This window comes from Saccopteryx bilineata, chromosome 1 (assembly GCF_036850765.1).
Source record: "Saccopteryx bilineata isolate mSacBil1 chromosome 1, mSacBil1_pri_phased_curated, whole genome shotgun sequence".
Classification (NCBI taxonomy): Eukaryota; Metazoa; Chordata; class Mammalia; order Chiroptera; family Emballonuridae; genus Saccopteryx; species Saccopteryx bilineata.
The window spans coordinates 379,611,655-379,626,463 of record NC_089490.1 but is presented as its reverse complement, the minus strand read 5'-3'; the positions used below and the strand labels follow the sequence as shown (position 1 = coordinate 379,626,463).

The 14,809-nt window shown below is 40.2% G+C and overlaps 1 protein-coding gene across 1 annotated transcript in view; it reads right to left on the bottom strand.

The window, feature by feature from the left end:
* Positions 1–8,705: 8,705 nt before the first annotated feature.
* The window catches only part of PDHX (pyruvate dehydrogenase complex component X), a 56,149-nt gene continuing 50,045 nt past the window's right edge, over positions 8,706–14,809 (bottom strand). The window contains exons 10-11 of the mRNA XM_066251264.1: positions 12,728–12,792; positions 8,706–9,717 (exon numbers count right to left, since the gene is read on the bottom strand). Coding sequence (XP_066107361.1) covers positions 9,459–9,717; positions 12,728–12,792 — 324 coding nt within the window. The 3' untranslated portion in view covers positions 8,706–9,458. The remainder of the gene's footprint in view (positions 9,718–12,727; positions 12,793–14,809) is intronic.

The following is a 14,809-nucleotide window of genomic DNA, read 5'->3' as shown; positions in this document are numbered from 1 at the left end:
GGTATTCTGTCTGCTAGGTAAGTCAGACAGAAAAAGCAATGATTTCACTTCTATGTGGTGTCTAAAAGAAAAATGAACAAACAAAATAGAAACAGACTCACTGACAGAGAACAAACTGATGGTTGCCAGGTCGATAGGGGCGGGGTAAAAAATGTGAAGGGAACAAGTATGATATACACCAGCAGTTAGAAAATAGTCCCGGGGATGTAAGGCACAGCTTATTAAGTAGAACAATATTGTGAAACTTACATATAGCGGCAGGTAGGTGCGACATTTATCAGGGTGATCATTCTGTAAGTTATATAAATGTCTGCCTGTATGCTGTATGCCTGAAACTAATATAATATTGAATGTCAGTTGTAATGGACAAAATATTTTTGCTGCTTCTTTTGTGCATTTATTGTTCCCCTTTTTCATTGAATTTATTGGGGTAATACGGGTAAAAAAATTTTTTTTAAGTGATGAAACAATGTAAATAATACAGATTAAACTTTAAAATGTCAAAATAGCACAATATTTATGTAAATATTCATACAGTATTCAAAAATTGCCTGATTTCCTTAAAGATGTTACTTTCTTCGTTGGCAAGTGAAATCCCAACATATGTCTACACTGTAACTTTCAGCTTACTCTTTCATGTAAAGAAAAATATCAACCAACATTCATGTCAGGAACCATATTTATGCATCAACTGCAACCGTAGCCTGGCTACAGATACAAGAGTTCCATAAAATCAGTGAAAACATTCTGTCAGAGTCAGTGAGCTGTGAATAAAATTTACAAGAAAGTGTACTATATGTTGCATTATTTGTGAATTGTATATTTTATTGAATTATATTAGTGTATTACACATTTATTATATTTAAGAGATTTGCAAGTCTATTAAATATGTGAATTATATATTTTATTATCTGTATATCAGTAAAATTTTTAATAGACTTACATTTGATTATATGTACAACAGAAATTTCTCTGTCAGAGAGCTCGTTGTTAAACGTTAACCAGCACACCACTGCCAAAATCAGGAACAAAAACAGGCTGAGCTCTCCTGGGCTTCTTTTATCCGATCGGTTCCATGCCCTGATCTCAGCTCTGCAATTTACCATTCTTTTTTTTTTTTTTTTTTTTGTATTTTTCTGAAGCTGGAAACGGGGAGAGACAGTCAAGCAGACTCCCGCACCCGGCACGCCCACCAGGGGCGACGCTCTGCCCACCAGGGGGTGATGCTCTGCGTCTCCGGGGTGTCGCTCTGTTGCGACCAGAGCCACTCTAGCGCCTGGGGCAGAGGCCAAGGAGCCATCCCCAGCGCCCGGGCCATCTCTGCTCCAATGGAGCCTCGGCTGCGGGAGGGGAAGAGAGAGACAGAGAGGAAGGAGATGGGGAGGGGTGGAGAAGCAAATGGGCGCTTCTCCTGTGTGCCCTGGCTGGGAATCGAACCCGGGATTTCTGCACACCAGGCTGACACTCTACCACTGAGCCAACCGGCGAGGGCCCAATTTACCATTCTTGTCTAGAAAATTACAAAGAATTGTCCAAGAACACACACACACACACAAAGAGATTTTCCTGAAGACTCAAAGCATATAATCTAATCTACCTAATCCAGCCTTTGCTAAGAACGCTACCCTCCACGAAGTGACAGTTTTAGGCTGATTTGACCACACCTGCTACGTGGCAAAGATTAGAGATTTTCTGAGTCCTGGCACCATAACTTAATAAAGGTCCTACCCCTTGAATCCACATAGGTGGCTCCCTGGGGGCAGAGGAGATGGGGGTAGTGGCATCAAAGTAGGAAAAAAAGGAGTTTGAATTCTGTCAAATTTGGAACATGTCTGGAATAACAAAGAAGCAGTGAGTATTTCCACCTTTCCCAAAGCTGAGGGCACATGAATATCCGGGTTTCCCACACGTTTATTTTTATTTTATTTATTTTTATTTTTTGCATTTTTCTGAAGCTGGAAACAGGGAGAGACAGTCAGACAGACTCCCGCATGCGCCTGACCGGGATCCACCCGGCACGCCCACCATGGGGCGACGCTCTGCCCACCAGGGGGCAATGCTCTGCCCATCCTGGGCGTCGCCATGTTGCGACCAGAGCCACTCTAGCGCCTGAGGCAGAGGCCACAGAGCCATCCCCAGCGCCCGGGCCATCCCACTCCAATGGAGCCTTGGCTGCGGGAGGGGAAGAGAGAGACAGAGAGGAAGGAGAGGGGGAGGGGTGGAGAAGCAAATGGGCGCTTCTCCTGTGTGCCCTGGTCGGGAATCGAACCCGGGCCCTTCGCACGCTAGGCCGATGCTCTACCGCTGAGCCAACCGGCCAGGGCCACATGTTTATTTTTAAATTGTCATTGCTTGATTTTAAAATGTCTTTCTAAAGGTGAAATAAAAGTTACCAAACCAAGATGTATAGAAATGTAAAATAATGGTACTTGGTAGTCTTCTTGTTTGGTAACTCTAGGCCAATGCCAATAGCCAACCCTAAGCACTAAGTACTGGATTTTTCTCTCCATAAGACGCACCTGACCATAAGACACACCTAGGGTTTTGAGGAGGAAAATAAGAAAAACATATTCTGAACCAAATGGTGTGTTAAATTAAAATATTTAATAAAATACTGTATTTTTTGCTCCATAAGATGCATGGGCCTTTTCCCTTCCACTTTTGGGGGAAAAAAGTGCATCTTATGGACTGAAAAATGCCGCAATTTCCTTCAGTGCTAAAAAAAAAAAAAGAAACTTGAAAGTATTCTTAAACAAAAAAGATCTCTAATCATATCAGATTTCTGACTGTTCATGTTACTCGTGTCCTACTCCATACCTTAAGTATTTTTCCATTTGTTATAATCTTATCCCCTTCACCATCTCCTGAATGATTTTTCTCTTAAAAAAGACAAATGCCAAAGCTCACCACATGTCTATTATTATTACCTGAGTATCTTGAAGTAGAAACTTTTGCTAAACAGGCATCCCCCAATGAAAGGGAGTCCAATTTTCCATCAATGAAAAAACTATTGATGCAGATAAGGAGTTTTCATATAACTGGCTTTTGATACCTTATCTGTAATGTTACAAACATAAATGCACAAAGAGACTTCTCTGACCTCCAAATAAGAGATGAGTCAATGCTACCATCATAAAATGTTCACATATCCACCCACTACAAACTGGCTTTGGAACATCTTACAGAAAGCATAAAGTTAGTCTTAATAAATGAAAATACTTTTACTTAATTCATGTGTTCTTGAAACCCAGGCATGGAATTGCTCTAACAAGATCCCCAGACCCTTAAGAACGGAATGTGTTTGGTGACAGTCAGACACATTCAGGGGGCTTGGAAAGATCAAAGAGTAGGGGAAATCCAGTTAGTCTGGCATGCTACAAGGTACGAGCCATGTGTTATTATATTTTATGACAATAATTGTTTGGTGATAGTAAAAATAAGGGGGGGGAGCGATATACTGTATTTCAAACAAAAACACATCCAAGAAACTTACAAAATGGGGAAAAATCAAGATGTTTCTATTTACCAAGTTCTGCCCTCTGCATTGAGAGAACATGTACTTTCAACCACAAAGACATTTAACCTAAAAAAAATTTTTATTAGACATTTCTTTTCCTATAACTTGTTACCCCAGAGTAAAAGTAAAGAACTCTTTGGTCATCACCCAATAGCTTGCCCTCTAAATAAGAACAGTGAAGTGTTTCTCTATTTGACCCTTAATTATTAATCCACACCAGCTGCCACCCATTCATGAACCAGAAGGTTAAAGAACACATCATTCATTAATATTTAAGTCTAGAGCACACTAAATGTAAGATTACTGGGGCTTTTAGGCAAACACTTTTCTGTACTCCTGTAGGAGGTGCTGAGTTCAACAAGCTGTTTTCACTCTATCAACAGTGGTATTTCTCCAACAACCTCTTAAAAATTGCTTAAATTTATTGATTTAGAGAGAGGAGGAGAGGAAGAGAGGGAGGGAGAGAGAAAATGGTTTGTTGTTCCACTTGTTTATACATTTGCTGGTTGATGGTTGGATTCATGTATCCGTCCTGTCCTGGGATTGAACTGGCAACCTTGGCGTATTGGGGCAACATTAACACACTGAGCTACCAGCCAGGGCCAACTCATGTTTTTTAATAAACTCCAGAATTTCCTATAAAATTGATGTTTTTAAAAGAAGGATCTCCTGTGAGGCTCTGGGGCCAGACCATCTGCCTTCAATCCTGTCACTGCCACTTGCTAACTGTGTCATCTTGCACAGGTTACATGATGTGTCTTCTGTGAAATACCGATAATACTAATATGTACGTACCTTATGGGGTTGTGTTGAAGACTTAATGAGTTCATTTGGAACAACGTCTGGAGCACAGTAAGTTAGCTCTCGCTCTATTTTCATGGTCAGCATATGCAGTTTGAAGAGAAAAGGTCTACATGTACTTCATGAGAACTATATGACTAAAATATCTATGTAGAAAATAAAAATTCTGTAGAGAATTTCCCAAAGAAGAGTTTAAAAATATTAATTTACCAGTTTGAGCTGACAGAGGGTAAGGGCCTTTCGCTGTGAATACACGATGCTCACACACAGATACTTAGCAGTGTTGAAGGAATAACGTACTTCAACATTTTAACATTGAAAAAACATCTCACCTTGTGAATATGGGGATTTATTTGAAACAGTGAAGTCTCCATATTACCTCTTGCCTAGGTAGATTGCTACCCACAAAGTAGGTCTAACATACTTTGTAAGGTGTCTTACCTTTGTCATTATTCCCAATTATGAGATCACATTTTATTTCCCAGCCTATCTAGACTGTTATGCCAGGTACTAATTAATTTACTGCCTCTCAGATTCAAATGTGCCAGTCAACGCCTGTTCCCTACAATCCTATGATCCTTTTTAGCACGTCGTTTTCTCGGCAAGGTGTCTGGCCATCAGCTGCTGCGTGTGCGGCCAGCAGGTCCAGAACGTGCAGTGAGGCTTTGCCCCTTTCACGCGCCCAGAAAAGCAGCCCTGGCTCGGCCTAGTGACCACCTTCTCATGGTCCTCCCAACACGGACACCACGTGCCGCTGTGGCACCGTGAACGCAGAGCACAGGCCCGGCAGCTGAGGCTGACCTGTGCCCCGCAGGGAGGCCTCGTATTTTTCTGGTGACTGCAGACAGATCTGGCCCAGGCAGCAAAGGAGCTTCTCTGCCACCCAGTGGGCTGCCACAGCTGGACCCTGGCTGATCAGGTTGCCAGGACAGAAGACTGGGCACTAACTGATCCGGTTGCCAATATGGAAGCCTCCAAAACAAAAGCTGAGGTAACTACTTTGGTTCTGAATTTTGCCCAGATTCAAGGATATTTATTAAAAATAATGTGTTCTAGATCATGGTTTTATCCTTAGAGGAACTGAGCCCCCAATTTTTTTTCTTAAGTGAGAAACAGGGAGGCAGAGAGACAGACTCCCACATGTGCCCGGACCGAGATTCACCGGGCCAGCTCCCTTACCAGACGATGCTCTGCACCTGAGGCAAGGCCACTGAGCCATCCTCAGCACCCAGGGCCAACTTGCTCTTGCTCAAACCATTTGAGCTATGGCTGCAGGAGCTGATGGTCGCTTCTCCTGTATGTCCTGACTGGGAATCGAAACCAGGACATCCACACACCAGGCTGACACTCTAACACTGAGCCAACTGGTTAGGGCTGAGCCCCTAATTTTAAAAAGTTTATATATATTTTTCTAAGCCTGCCACTCAGAGTAGAAGTTGTAACACTTAACTACAGGATTTCGGGTATTAAATAGTGGTTGTCCATAATGGAAACAAAAATCCCTCAGCACTTCCTGTGTACAATCACCGTAAAGCACAGAGAACCACTACAGAGAGCATACGCATTGGTGGAAGCGTGCATGTAGCAAACACATTAGTGTCACTGCTGAGAATAGGACCTTCATTTACTCCAAGTTTAAAAGGCTACCTGTTGGCCCTGGCCAGTTTGCTCAGTGGTAGAGCGTCGGCCTGGCGTGCAAAAGTCCCGGGTTTGATTCCTGGCCAGGGCACACAGGAGAAGCGCCCATCTGCTTCCGACAGCACCGCCCACCATATATTCACAACCTGCCGCAGCAAACTGGCATGCCAATAGCCTCCATTTTCCCCTTCGATAAAGCCACCTGGCCGGGTGCAGAATCGCGGCAACTCAAGCTCTCACGGCAGCGAAAGCTTCCAGCGGGCTCCTGCTGCCGGCTGCCTTTCCCGTTATAACCGACCTCGCATACTGTGGCCAGACCCATCTTAAAAATAATTCCACGCTGTTATTTCTTTCGTCAAAGACCAACGCGTGTTTCCCAATAAGAACGTCACATTGAAGCAAATGGTTCATTCTTCCCTGCACACACTTGTTTTTTCACTTCGTCACTTCACCTAAGATGAAGTCCCTCACAATCCAACATGTAATGAGGACAAATCTCCTTTGAACACTAAGATTTAAACGTCATTTTTATTTTTCTCCCACATGCTCATGCTAAGTACAATATATTAACTCACAGCACCACCTACCTTTCAATAAAAGGTTAGGAAACTAGGTTTACTTTTAGCATAAGGCCCAAATGGTTGGCACCTATGCAAAGAAGAATGAAATTAAATCCAAAACGCAAAGAGAAAAACAACAACAAAAACTAAAAATACAAGTTTCATTTGATGCTATATGTAAAATACAGCAGTACCTATAAATTTCTTAGTAATGTTCTAAGCAAAGGAGTCTGGCCAGCAGTATGCTGGTAATTTTAATCTGACACCAAATAGTGAACTGTCCTTGTAAATGTCAACTAGCCGCAGCAACCAGGGAGAAGCAGGGCTGTTCTGACTTACAAATTCTAATGCTCGCTGATCTTTTCCTGCCCAAGTGTTAACTGGAATGTGTGCTGCCTTTTCCTTACAAGGCTTCTCAATATTTTAGTCATTGTTGGGCAAATACATTTATAAAATTTGTGTTGATTTTGCTCACTTTTATTGTTAAAAATGGCCGCTGCCCACATGAAATGGCTAATTACCTTCCTGCGTAGGAAGGGGCTTGGTTATGCTAATGTGAGCTGGAGGAGAGCTTTTGTACCAAAAAGTTTTAAGAAGAAGGAAGGGAAGAAGGCCATGTTTTTGCAGAGCGAGAGAGGGCAGTCAGGATGGCGAGGTGCTGAAGGAGAAGCCAGTTTGTGCAGAGAGGAGGAGACGGGGAAACAGACGTGAGGGCTCTTGCGAGCTCCACTGAGACTAGTAGGGGCCTTAGATTCTAGGAAAACTTGGAAAAGATTCTTCTGGTTGTGGAGCCGGAGAATGTATGAGTGGGTTTTGGTGCTCTGTGTGTTTTTACTCGCCGGCCGGGTGTGGGGCTAGAATAAAGGGATGGCCCATCAGTTTTTGTCTCTGCAGTTTCATTACCGCCTGTCCAAATCTAATGGGAACCTGCACCCGAATGGCTGTGACGGTGGCGGCCACTGGCTTACAGTCATGTTCCCTGTTTAAATGAGAAAAGAGATGACCAGGTATAAAATTCCATCTTATACGCTTTCAGAGCGACACCTATCAGTACTAAAATCACACAGAAAACGTGGAACAGAGCCCGCTCGGCCAGTGCAGTGCATTCCCTACAACGATGCAAGCCAAGCATACAACAGCCCTCTCAAATCCATGTTACTGATTCACACTGAAACAGAATGGTTTTTTTAAAATAGAAATTACAACTGCCTAAGCATTTGTACCACAGTCCAACCATGAGGACCAACCTATGATATGAAAAGCCAGGTTGCGAAAATGTCTTCAGTTTATGCAGCGTTTCTCCTGTGCAGTCCGCACAACCCCGGGAGGCAGGTTGTGGTAGGGAGCGCCCAAGCCCTGCAGGAAAACTCGCATTATGGTCTATGCACCGCAGTTCGTGGGAAACAGAACCTCCATCTAATGGCTATTTATGGCTGTCTCAGGCTCTATTCCTTAGATATAAAAATTAGGGAAAAAATTTCAGTTAAAACTAACTCAAAATAACTTATACAAGTTATTTTAAAAATAGCATTTGGTTGTAACTTTGAGTAAAACTTAACAGGACAAAAGGTGACTATTTTTAAAAACAGCTTGTTGAAACTGAGTAACTGGATTAAGCATTTTCTTAGCAATCGATAGCCTGGGGCTCTAATTCTAGAAGGCTCTTTTCTTGAGTGTGTGCAGTCACCACATCACTGATGTCACACAGTTTTTCTTTAGGCAATTCCCATCAGCGGACACTAACAGGAGCCTTTCTGTGACTGGTGAGTTAAATTACCATACGATTTTGGTACAACAATGTTGCCAGCTACAGCAGAACTGTTTAAAAAAACGAACACTCTTCTCACCTTTATAATGATTAGTGAACATTTCATATCATGAGTGGAATAACAAGGAGAGTTCTCACTTCATAAGCCTCTTTTCTGCTCTCTTTATAATTCCATACCCATCGTTTCCCTAATGTCTTAACTCTAAATTCCTCCTTTCTTCCTGTAGAGTCCCCTTTAAGTGTTCCAGGGAAATGACTAATCCACCTCAAGGTTTCACTAAACTTCTGTGTGCTAACATTTAAAACACAATAAAAAATTTTCAATTTCTCACATCTTATTGCATAATACAAACTTGATTAAAATGCATTAAGAAAAACATTTTGTGTTCAAAGCAACGCTAACTTAAAATGTTTGGTAGAAAACAGCATAATTTATTTTAATATATTCCAACTTAGTATGGAGGTGAGCAGTTATTTCTGAGGTTTAGATATTTAAACTATAGTTGACCTTTGAAACAAACACATTTTTTTGGTCTCTCTTCATTTTTTATTTTTTAATTCTTCCTCTTGAGAAGTTCACAGTGTCACAGGAGTAAAAAGTAAGACTTATAGAAAGCACTCTAAAACATATGGCTTTATATATACACATAAAAAGTTCAATAATGTTGCCACAACCCCTAATACAATGTGATTCTTCTTTACTTACTATTATCCAGAATAAACTTCTGTACATATTAAATTGTTCAAGTATATCTACAGCAGTGCTCCTAAAAGTGAGGTCCCACTGCTAACCTAACGGATGTTATTTTGAAGACCACATCCAATCCAACACAATTAAGTAGAACTGTAACAACTTTATGAGTATACAATTTATCATATATTCTAAAATTCTAAGATGCTCCGAGGAGCCAAACATATAATTTACTTGGCATCGACTTTAACACCCCCCTTTGTACAGCACCAAGGTTAAGATCTGACTAAAATGTTCTTTCTTTTATTAGTTACAGTTTGTTATCATTTATTTCTACAACATTAAACCCACATTGCAGATAAAGACAACTCAGGTCAAACTCTTTCACCTTAAATAAATACACATTTCATCCACTTCACACTTAAATACCTCACTTGTTTTTGTATAGTACATGTTTCTGGCTACCAATTCTATCTTTGAGAACTAAGCCAGTCGCATAGGATTCTCCAGGTTTGCTTTAAAAGTTTCTAGGAACCTGGTAGCTAGTTCGTCATCTACTACTCGGCCGTCACTCGACATTGTGACTGTGATGAGCTGGCGCTGCTGCAGTCTGTCGTTCCCCTCCTCGTCCTGGGTCAGCTTCAGCACAGGCCGGAACCTTCCAACGGCCAAAATGCAGGCCTGTGGAGGGTTGATCACTGCGGTAAATTCATCGATGCCAAACATCCCCAAGTTGGAAATACTAGAGGAAACAGAAAGCTCTGAAGGTGCATGTCATCAATCAAAGAAGACTTTCCCCAAGCAAAGGTTAGTCCACTCCAAACCGCGCTACAGCCCACACACCAAGTCATTCAGAGACCAAAGACAACAGTATCAACAACGGTGTATCAAATATCGACACATATAAATATCAATACTAACAGAAACATCTATTCAGCACTAAACTAGAAGTTGTAGCGTGGCATATGGCAAGAAAAAGAAATGTAAGGTGCAAAGGCTAAAAAACATAAAACTGTCATTATTTACAAATAAACTGACTTTATACATAGAAAATCTAAAACTGTACAGATAAACTAGTCAGATTAAGTAAATTTAGCTAAGTCACTGGAAGACTCAATGCTTCTTATATAAATGTCAATTTGCAAACTAATGAAAAAAGTTGATGCAATCCCAATCAAAACCCCAGTAAGACTCGGTGTGTGCAAGACCAATAACAAGTTGATTCTAAAATTTGTTTTGAAAGAAAGTTAACAAAACTGGCAGACTTTCACTACTGGTATCAAAAGTCATAGCTTGGAGCCCTGGCCAGTTAGCTCAGCGGTAGAGCGTTAGCCTGGCATGTGGAAATCCTAGGTTCAATTCCTGGCCAGAGCACACAGAAGAAGTGCCCATCTGCTTCTCCATCCTTCCCCCTCTCCTTTTTCTCTCTTCCTCTCCTGCAGCCAAGGCTCCACTGGAGCAAAGTTGGCTCGGGCACTGAGGATGGATCCATAGCCTCTGCCTCAGGTACTAGAATGGCTCTGGTTCCAACAGAGCAATGGCCCAGATGGGAAGAGCATTGCCCCCTAGTGGGCATGCCGAGTGGATCCCAGGTGGGCGCATACGGGAGCCTATGTCTCTGCCTCCCTGCTTCTCACTTCAGGAAAAAAAAAAGTTATAGCTTAGTGGTACTGAGCAAGGGGTAGACAGGCCATTTGAAAAGAAGAAAGAACAGAGAAACAGACTGGAACAGACAGATATGGTCACCTTTTTGAGGCTATGGAGAAGCAGTAATCTTTTCAATATATGACAGTCATATTATATCCACATGAGGGAGAAAAGGAGAATTTTGACCTTTATCTTCTCACAATAAACAAAATCTAATTTTAGATGGATAATGATCTAAATGGGAAAAGTTATAAAGCTTCTAGAACAGCAGTTCTCAACCTGTGGGTCATGACCCCGGCGGGGGTCGAACGACCAAAACACAGGGGTCGCCTAAAGCCAATATGTATTTTCCGCTGGCTTTAGGCGACCCCTGTGTTTTGGTCGTTCGACCCCCGCCGGGGTCGCGACCCACAGGTTGAGAATCGCTGTTCTAGAAGATAACATAGAAGAATAACTTCATGATTCTTTAAGGCTATAATTTCCAACAGAAAACAAGGACCAACTATCAAGAAAAATACTGATAAACAGGACTTTATTTAAAAACACCACTAAGAAAGCTCCAAAGGCAAGGCAACAGGGTAGGAAACAGTATTTGAAATAATGTATATCCTACAAAGATCTGTGTATCTGGAAATAAGAATTCCTACAGATCATTTTTAAAAATAGACAGAAGACTTCAACAGGTACTTTATCTGATGAGTTTTCAGATAGCCGCTCATGGATGACAGAAAAATGCAAACTGTTTCAACATCATTAACCTGCATTTCTCTGACCCCTAGGTGTACCACTATATACTGCGAGAACTGTTAAAATTTAAAACTTAACATTACTAATGGAAATTCTCATACACTGTTAAGTATAAATTTGTATAACCATTTTGGAAATTTGTTTGGAAGTACCTGCTAACGCTTTTAATCCAGCAATTCTACTTTCAGTGTATACAACAAAAATACGTATATATATACAGTCATGATAAGACACTAATAAAATGTTCATAGCACCATTACTTGTACTAGCACCAAACTCTGAACATCACAACGCCCAAGAGTAAAACTGATACTGGCATCATTTTAAAGCATACTACATGCTACTAGATACAGCAATAACAACAGATAAATGACTGCTTCACCCAGGAACACGGTTAATCTCACGGACATTAATGATGGGTGAAAAAGCCAGACACTAAGAATGTATATTTACATAAAGATTAAAGCTATCAAAACAACTCAATGGTGATTTGAGAATAGTGGTTCCCTTTAAGGGGCTGATTATTAGGAAGAGTTGAGAGAGTATATTCTGCTTTGGTTTCTTCCACAAATTTATTTTCTAAAACATTCAAGCTACACTCAGTGTACTTTACTGTGTGTAAGTTACACTTAAACAAAACAAGAGCTGATAATAACTGAAGGGTCTCAGTGTTAACATTTTCCCCAAAGTACTTTATAAGAGACCACAGGTAGGAAAAAAACTAATTGAGGTTTATAAATCTACTGTATTTATATATTCTTTAAAAAACATCAAACTCTGTCATTCCATGAATATTTGAATGAGCTATCTAGCTAACCCTAAAGCAGGGGTTGGGAACCTATGGCTCGCAAGCCAGATGTGGCTCTTTTGATGGCTGCATCTGGCTCGCAGACAAATCTTTAATAATAAAAAAAATAATAACGTTAAAAATATAAAACATTCTCATGTATTACAATCCATTCATTTCCTACTGCTCATGTTCATGGTTGCGGGTGGCTGGAGCCAATCACAGCTGTCCTCCGGGACAACACCAAATTTTTATTGGATAATGCGTAACGTACGTGGGTCATTGTATGGCTCTCATGGAATTACATTTTAAAATATGTGGCGTTCATGGCTCTCTCAGCCAAAAAGGTTCCCGATCCCTGCCCTAAAGGGTCCCTACTCGCTTTGATATAAAAATCTGATGTGTCTGAAGAATATTTTCACACATGTTGTTATCTAAATACAGATATTTAATGTATTTAGTGTTTAGCTTAAATTAAAAAGGTTTCAGAAAATTAATAAAACAGGTTAACACGGACATTATAAGTCTTATATCTGTTTGATGCTACTGATAATCAGAGTTTAAATTTTACCTGAACGATCCTCCTTGGTATTCTTCAGGTAACAATTTCCCATCTCGTGCTTTCTTGGACAGAGTCTGTGGAAACACACACAAGCATGTAAAGCGGCATTATGTTCCACAGAGGACAGGAGATCTGTCCCCTGACACATCGGCACAGGGTACAGGCTCATCTCTGTTATGTTTTGATTTGACTTTATAAAGATGTAGACAAAATTTTCTCTAAAAACATGAACAAGATAGAACACAGATAATCTAAAGAAACTAAAGATGTTAATCAAAACTCTAGAAAAATCACTTTCCTTTATAAAGTCTTCAAATACAGGAGTTACCTTGTACACCATTACTATGCAGAATGTCTTAGTTGTTTTTTCCATAAAATTATTTCTCATAAATATTAGATGAAGCCATTCTTATCAATCTAGTATTTTCAAGTAACCCAAAACCACCATATCAGTTTTTGCCTCTTTTTTTTTACCCATAACAGACATAATTTCAGACAGTTGTTAAAAAAAACCCAGAACTTTATACTTCACTTTTCAATTTTATAAGCATCTTTTGTGTTACTTTTTATAAACAATTTTTAAATGTCTGCTTAACATTCTAAAGACTGCATCTGCCAGAATTCACTTAGTCATTTCCCCAGTGTCATAATTTGGTTCACTGGTTTCTACTGAATGATTTCATATACATTCTCAGAAGCAGAATTACTAAGCCCCAGAAAATGGACATTATTCTGGTTCTTGATCCCATAGCTAAAGCAGTTCCTGAATGACCTAGTCTGATATGCACTGCCACACAGAATATTAGAATGCAGTAATTTTATATCATTCCTGACAATACTGATATTAAAAACTTCCAAAAGGAAAGACAGATACCTTGAGAGTGCCTTTAACATCTGCAATGAACCACTCTTCTGTTAATTTATTATTTTTCAATGCTTCAAAGCAAGGAAGCAGAGGTTGAGTTATTACATATGAAAACTTAATACTGAATTACTTCATGAGAAGAGGAAAACTATTGTCATTTGGGTAGATGAAGTAAACCCAGGGCTTACTAAATGTTCTGTACTATATAGCTAACATAAATACAGTTTCAATCACTGTTAATAACTTTTAATTTTAAACCATAGATGATTTTAATTTTGAAAAATAAAACATTCTTTAAAAATCTAAAAACGATCTTGATGTATTGCTGTGCCTTAGTGCAAGTAAACAACTCCAGATTTGTACAAACTATGCGGCTACAGTGACACATGAAGCTACTGAAACCAGACTGAAAAAGGAAGAGGCAGACTTGGAGAGCCACGGAGCATCAGAAGTAGAGAGAACAACCTACAGGAGAGCCACGGAGCATCAGAAGTAGAGAGAACAACCTACAAAGGTTCCTTCCTGCCGTAAGCAACACAACTGTCCACAGGATTTGAACAGGCACATATCATAAGGACTCTGAAAGGCATTTCTTTAAAGGCAGATGATCTCCACATATCCTGATGAGCTACCACACTAAAACAAATAAAAAGCATGTTCGTTTCAAAAACTAGATTGCTGGCACACATAATACACTTAAAAAAGATCTCTGTAGACCCTAAATACATCAGTAGGATATTCTTGTCAATGAACTCTAAGAGCCTAAAATAAAAAATAGACTCTGAGGAGGACTGTTGGTTCTAAAAATTCCTAAAGACTGCTCATTGTCTTTTCCTGGTAATGTGAAAATATGAACTTCATATCAAAGCAGTTGTTACATAAAGCATGCAGCTGAAAGGATATAATGCAAGATGACTAGCAAACACTTTTAAAAATATATCATATGTCTTATTGACTCATTCAAAAATTACACTGGGTACTAATGAGGTACACTTTACCTCTGCCTTTTAAAACTGCTATAATTAATGTAGAATTAAGAACAGTGAGGGACCTAAGGCATGTTGCTACATTACTCCGTTAGGGAGTACAAACTTGAACTTGGCTGAGACATGCCTTTAGCACCACACACTGATATCCTTGGGTTACTGAGGGTCAAGAAGTAAATAGTAGGTGTTTTAACCTGGAGTCCACGGATGCATTTCCCGGAACCCACAGACACCTTGGAA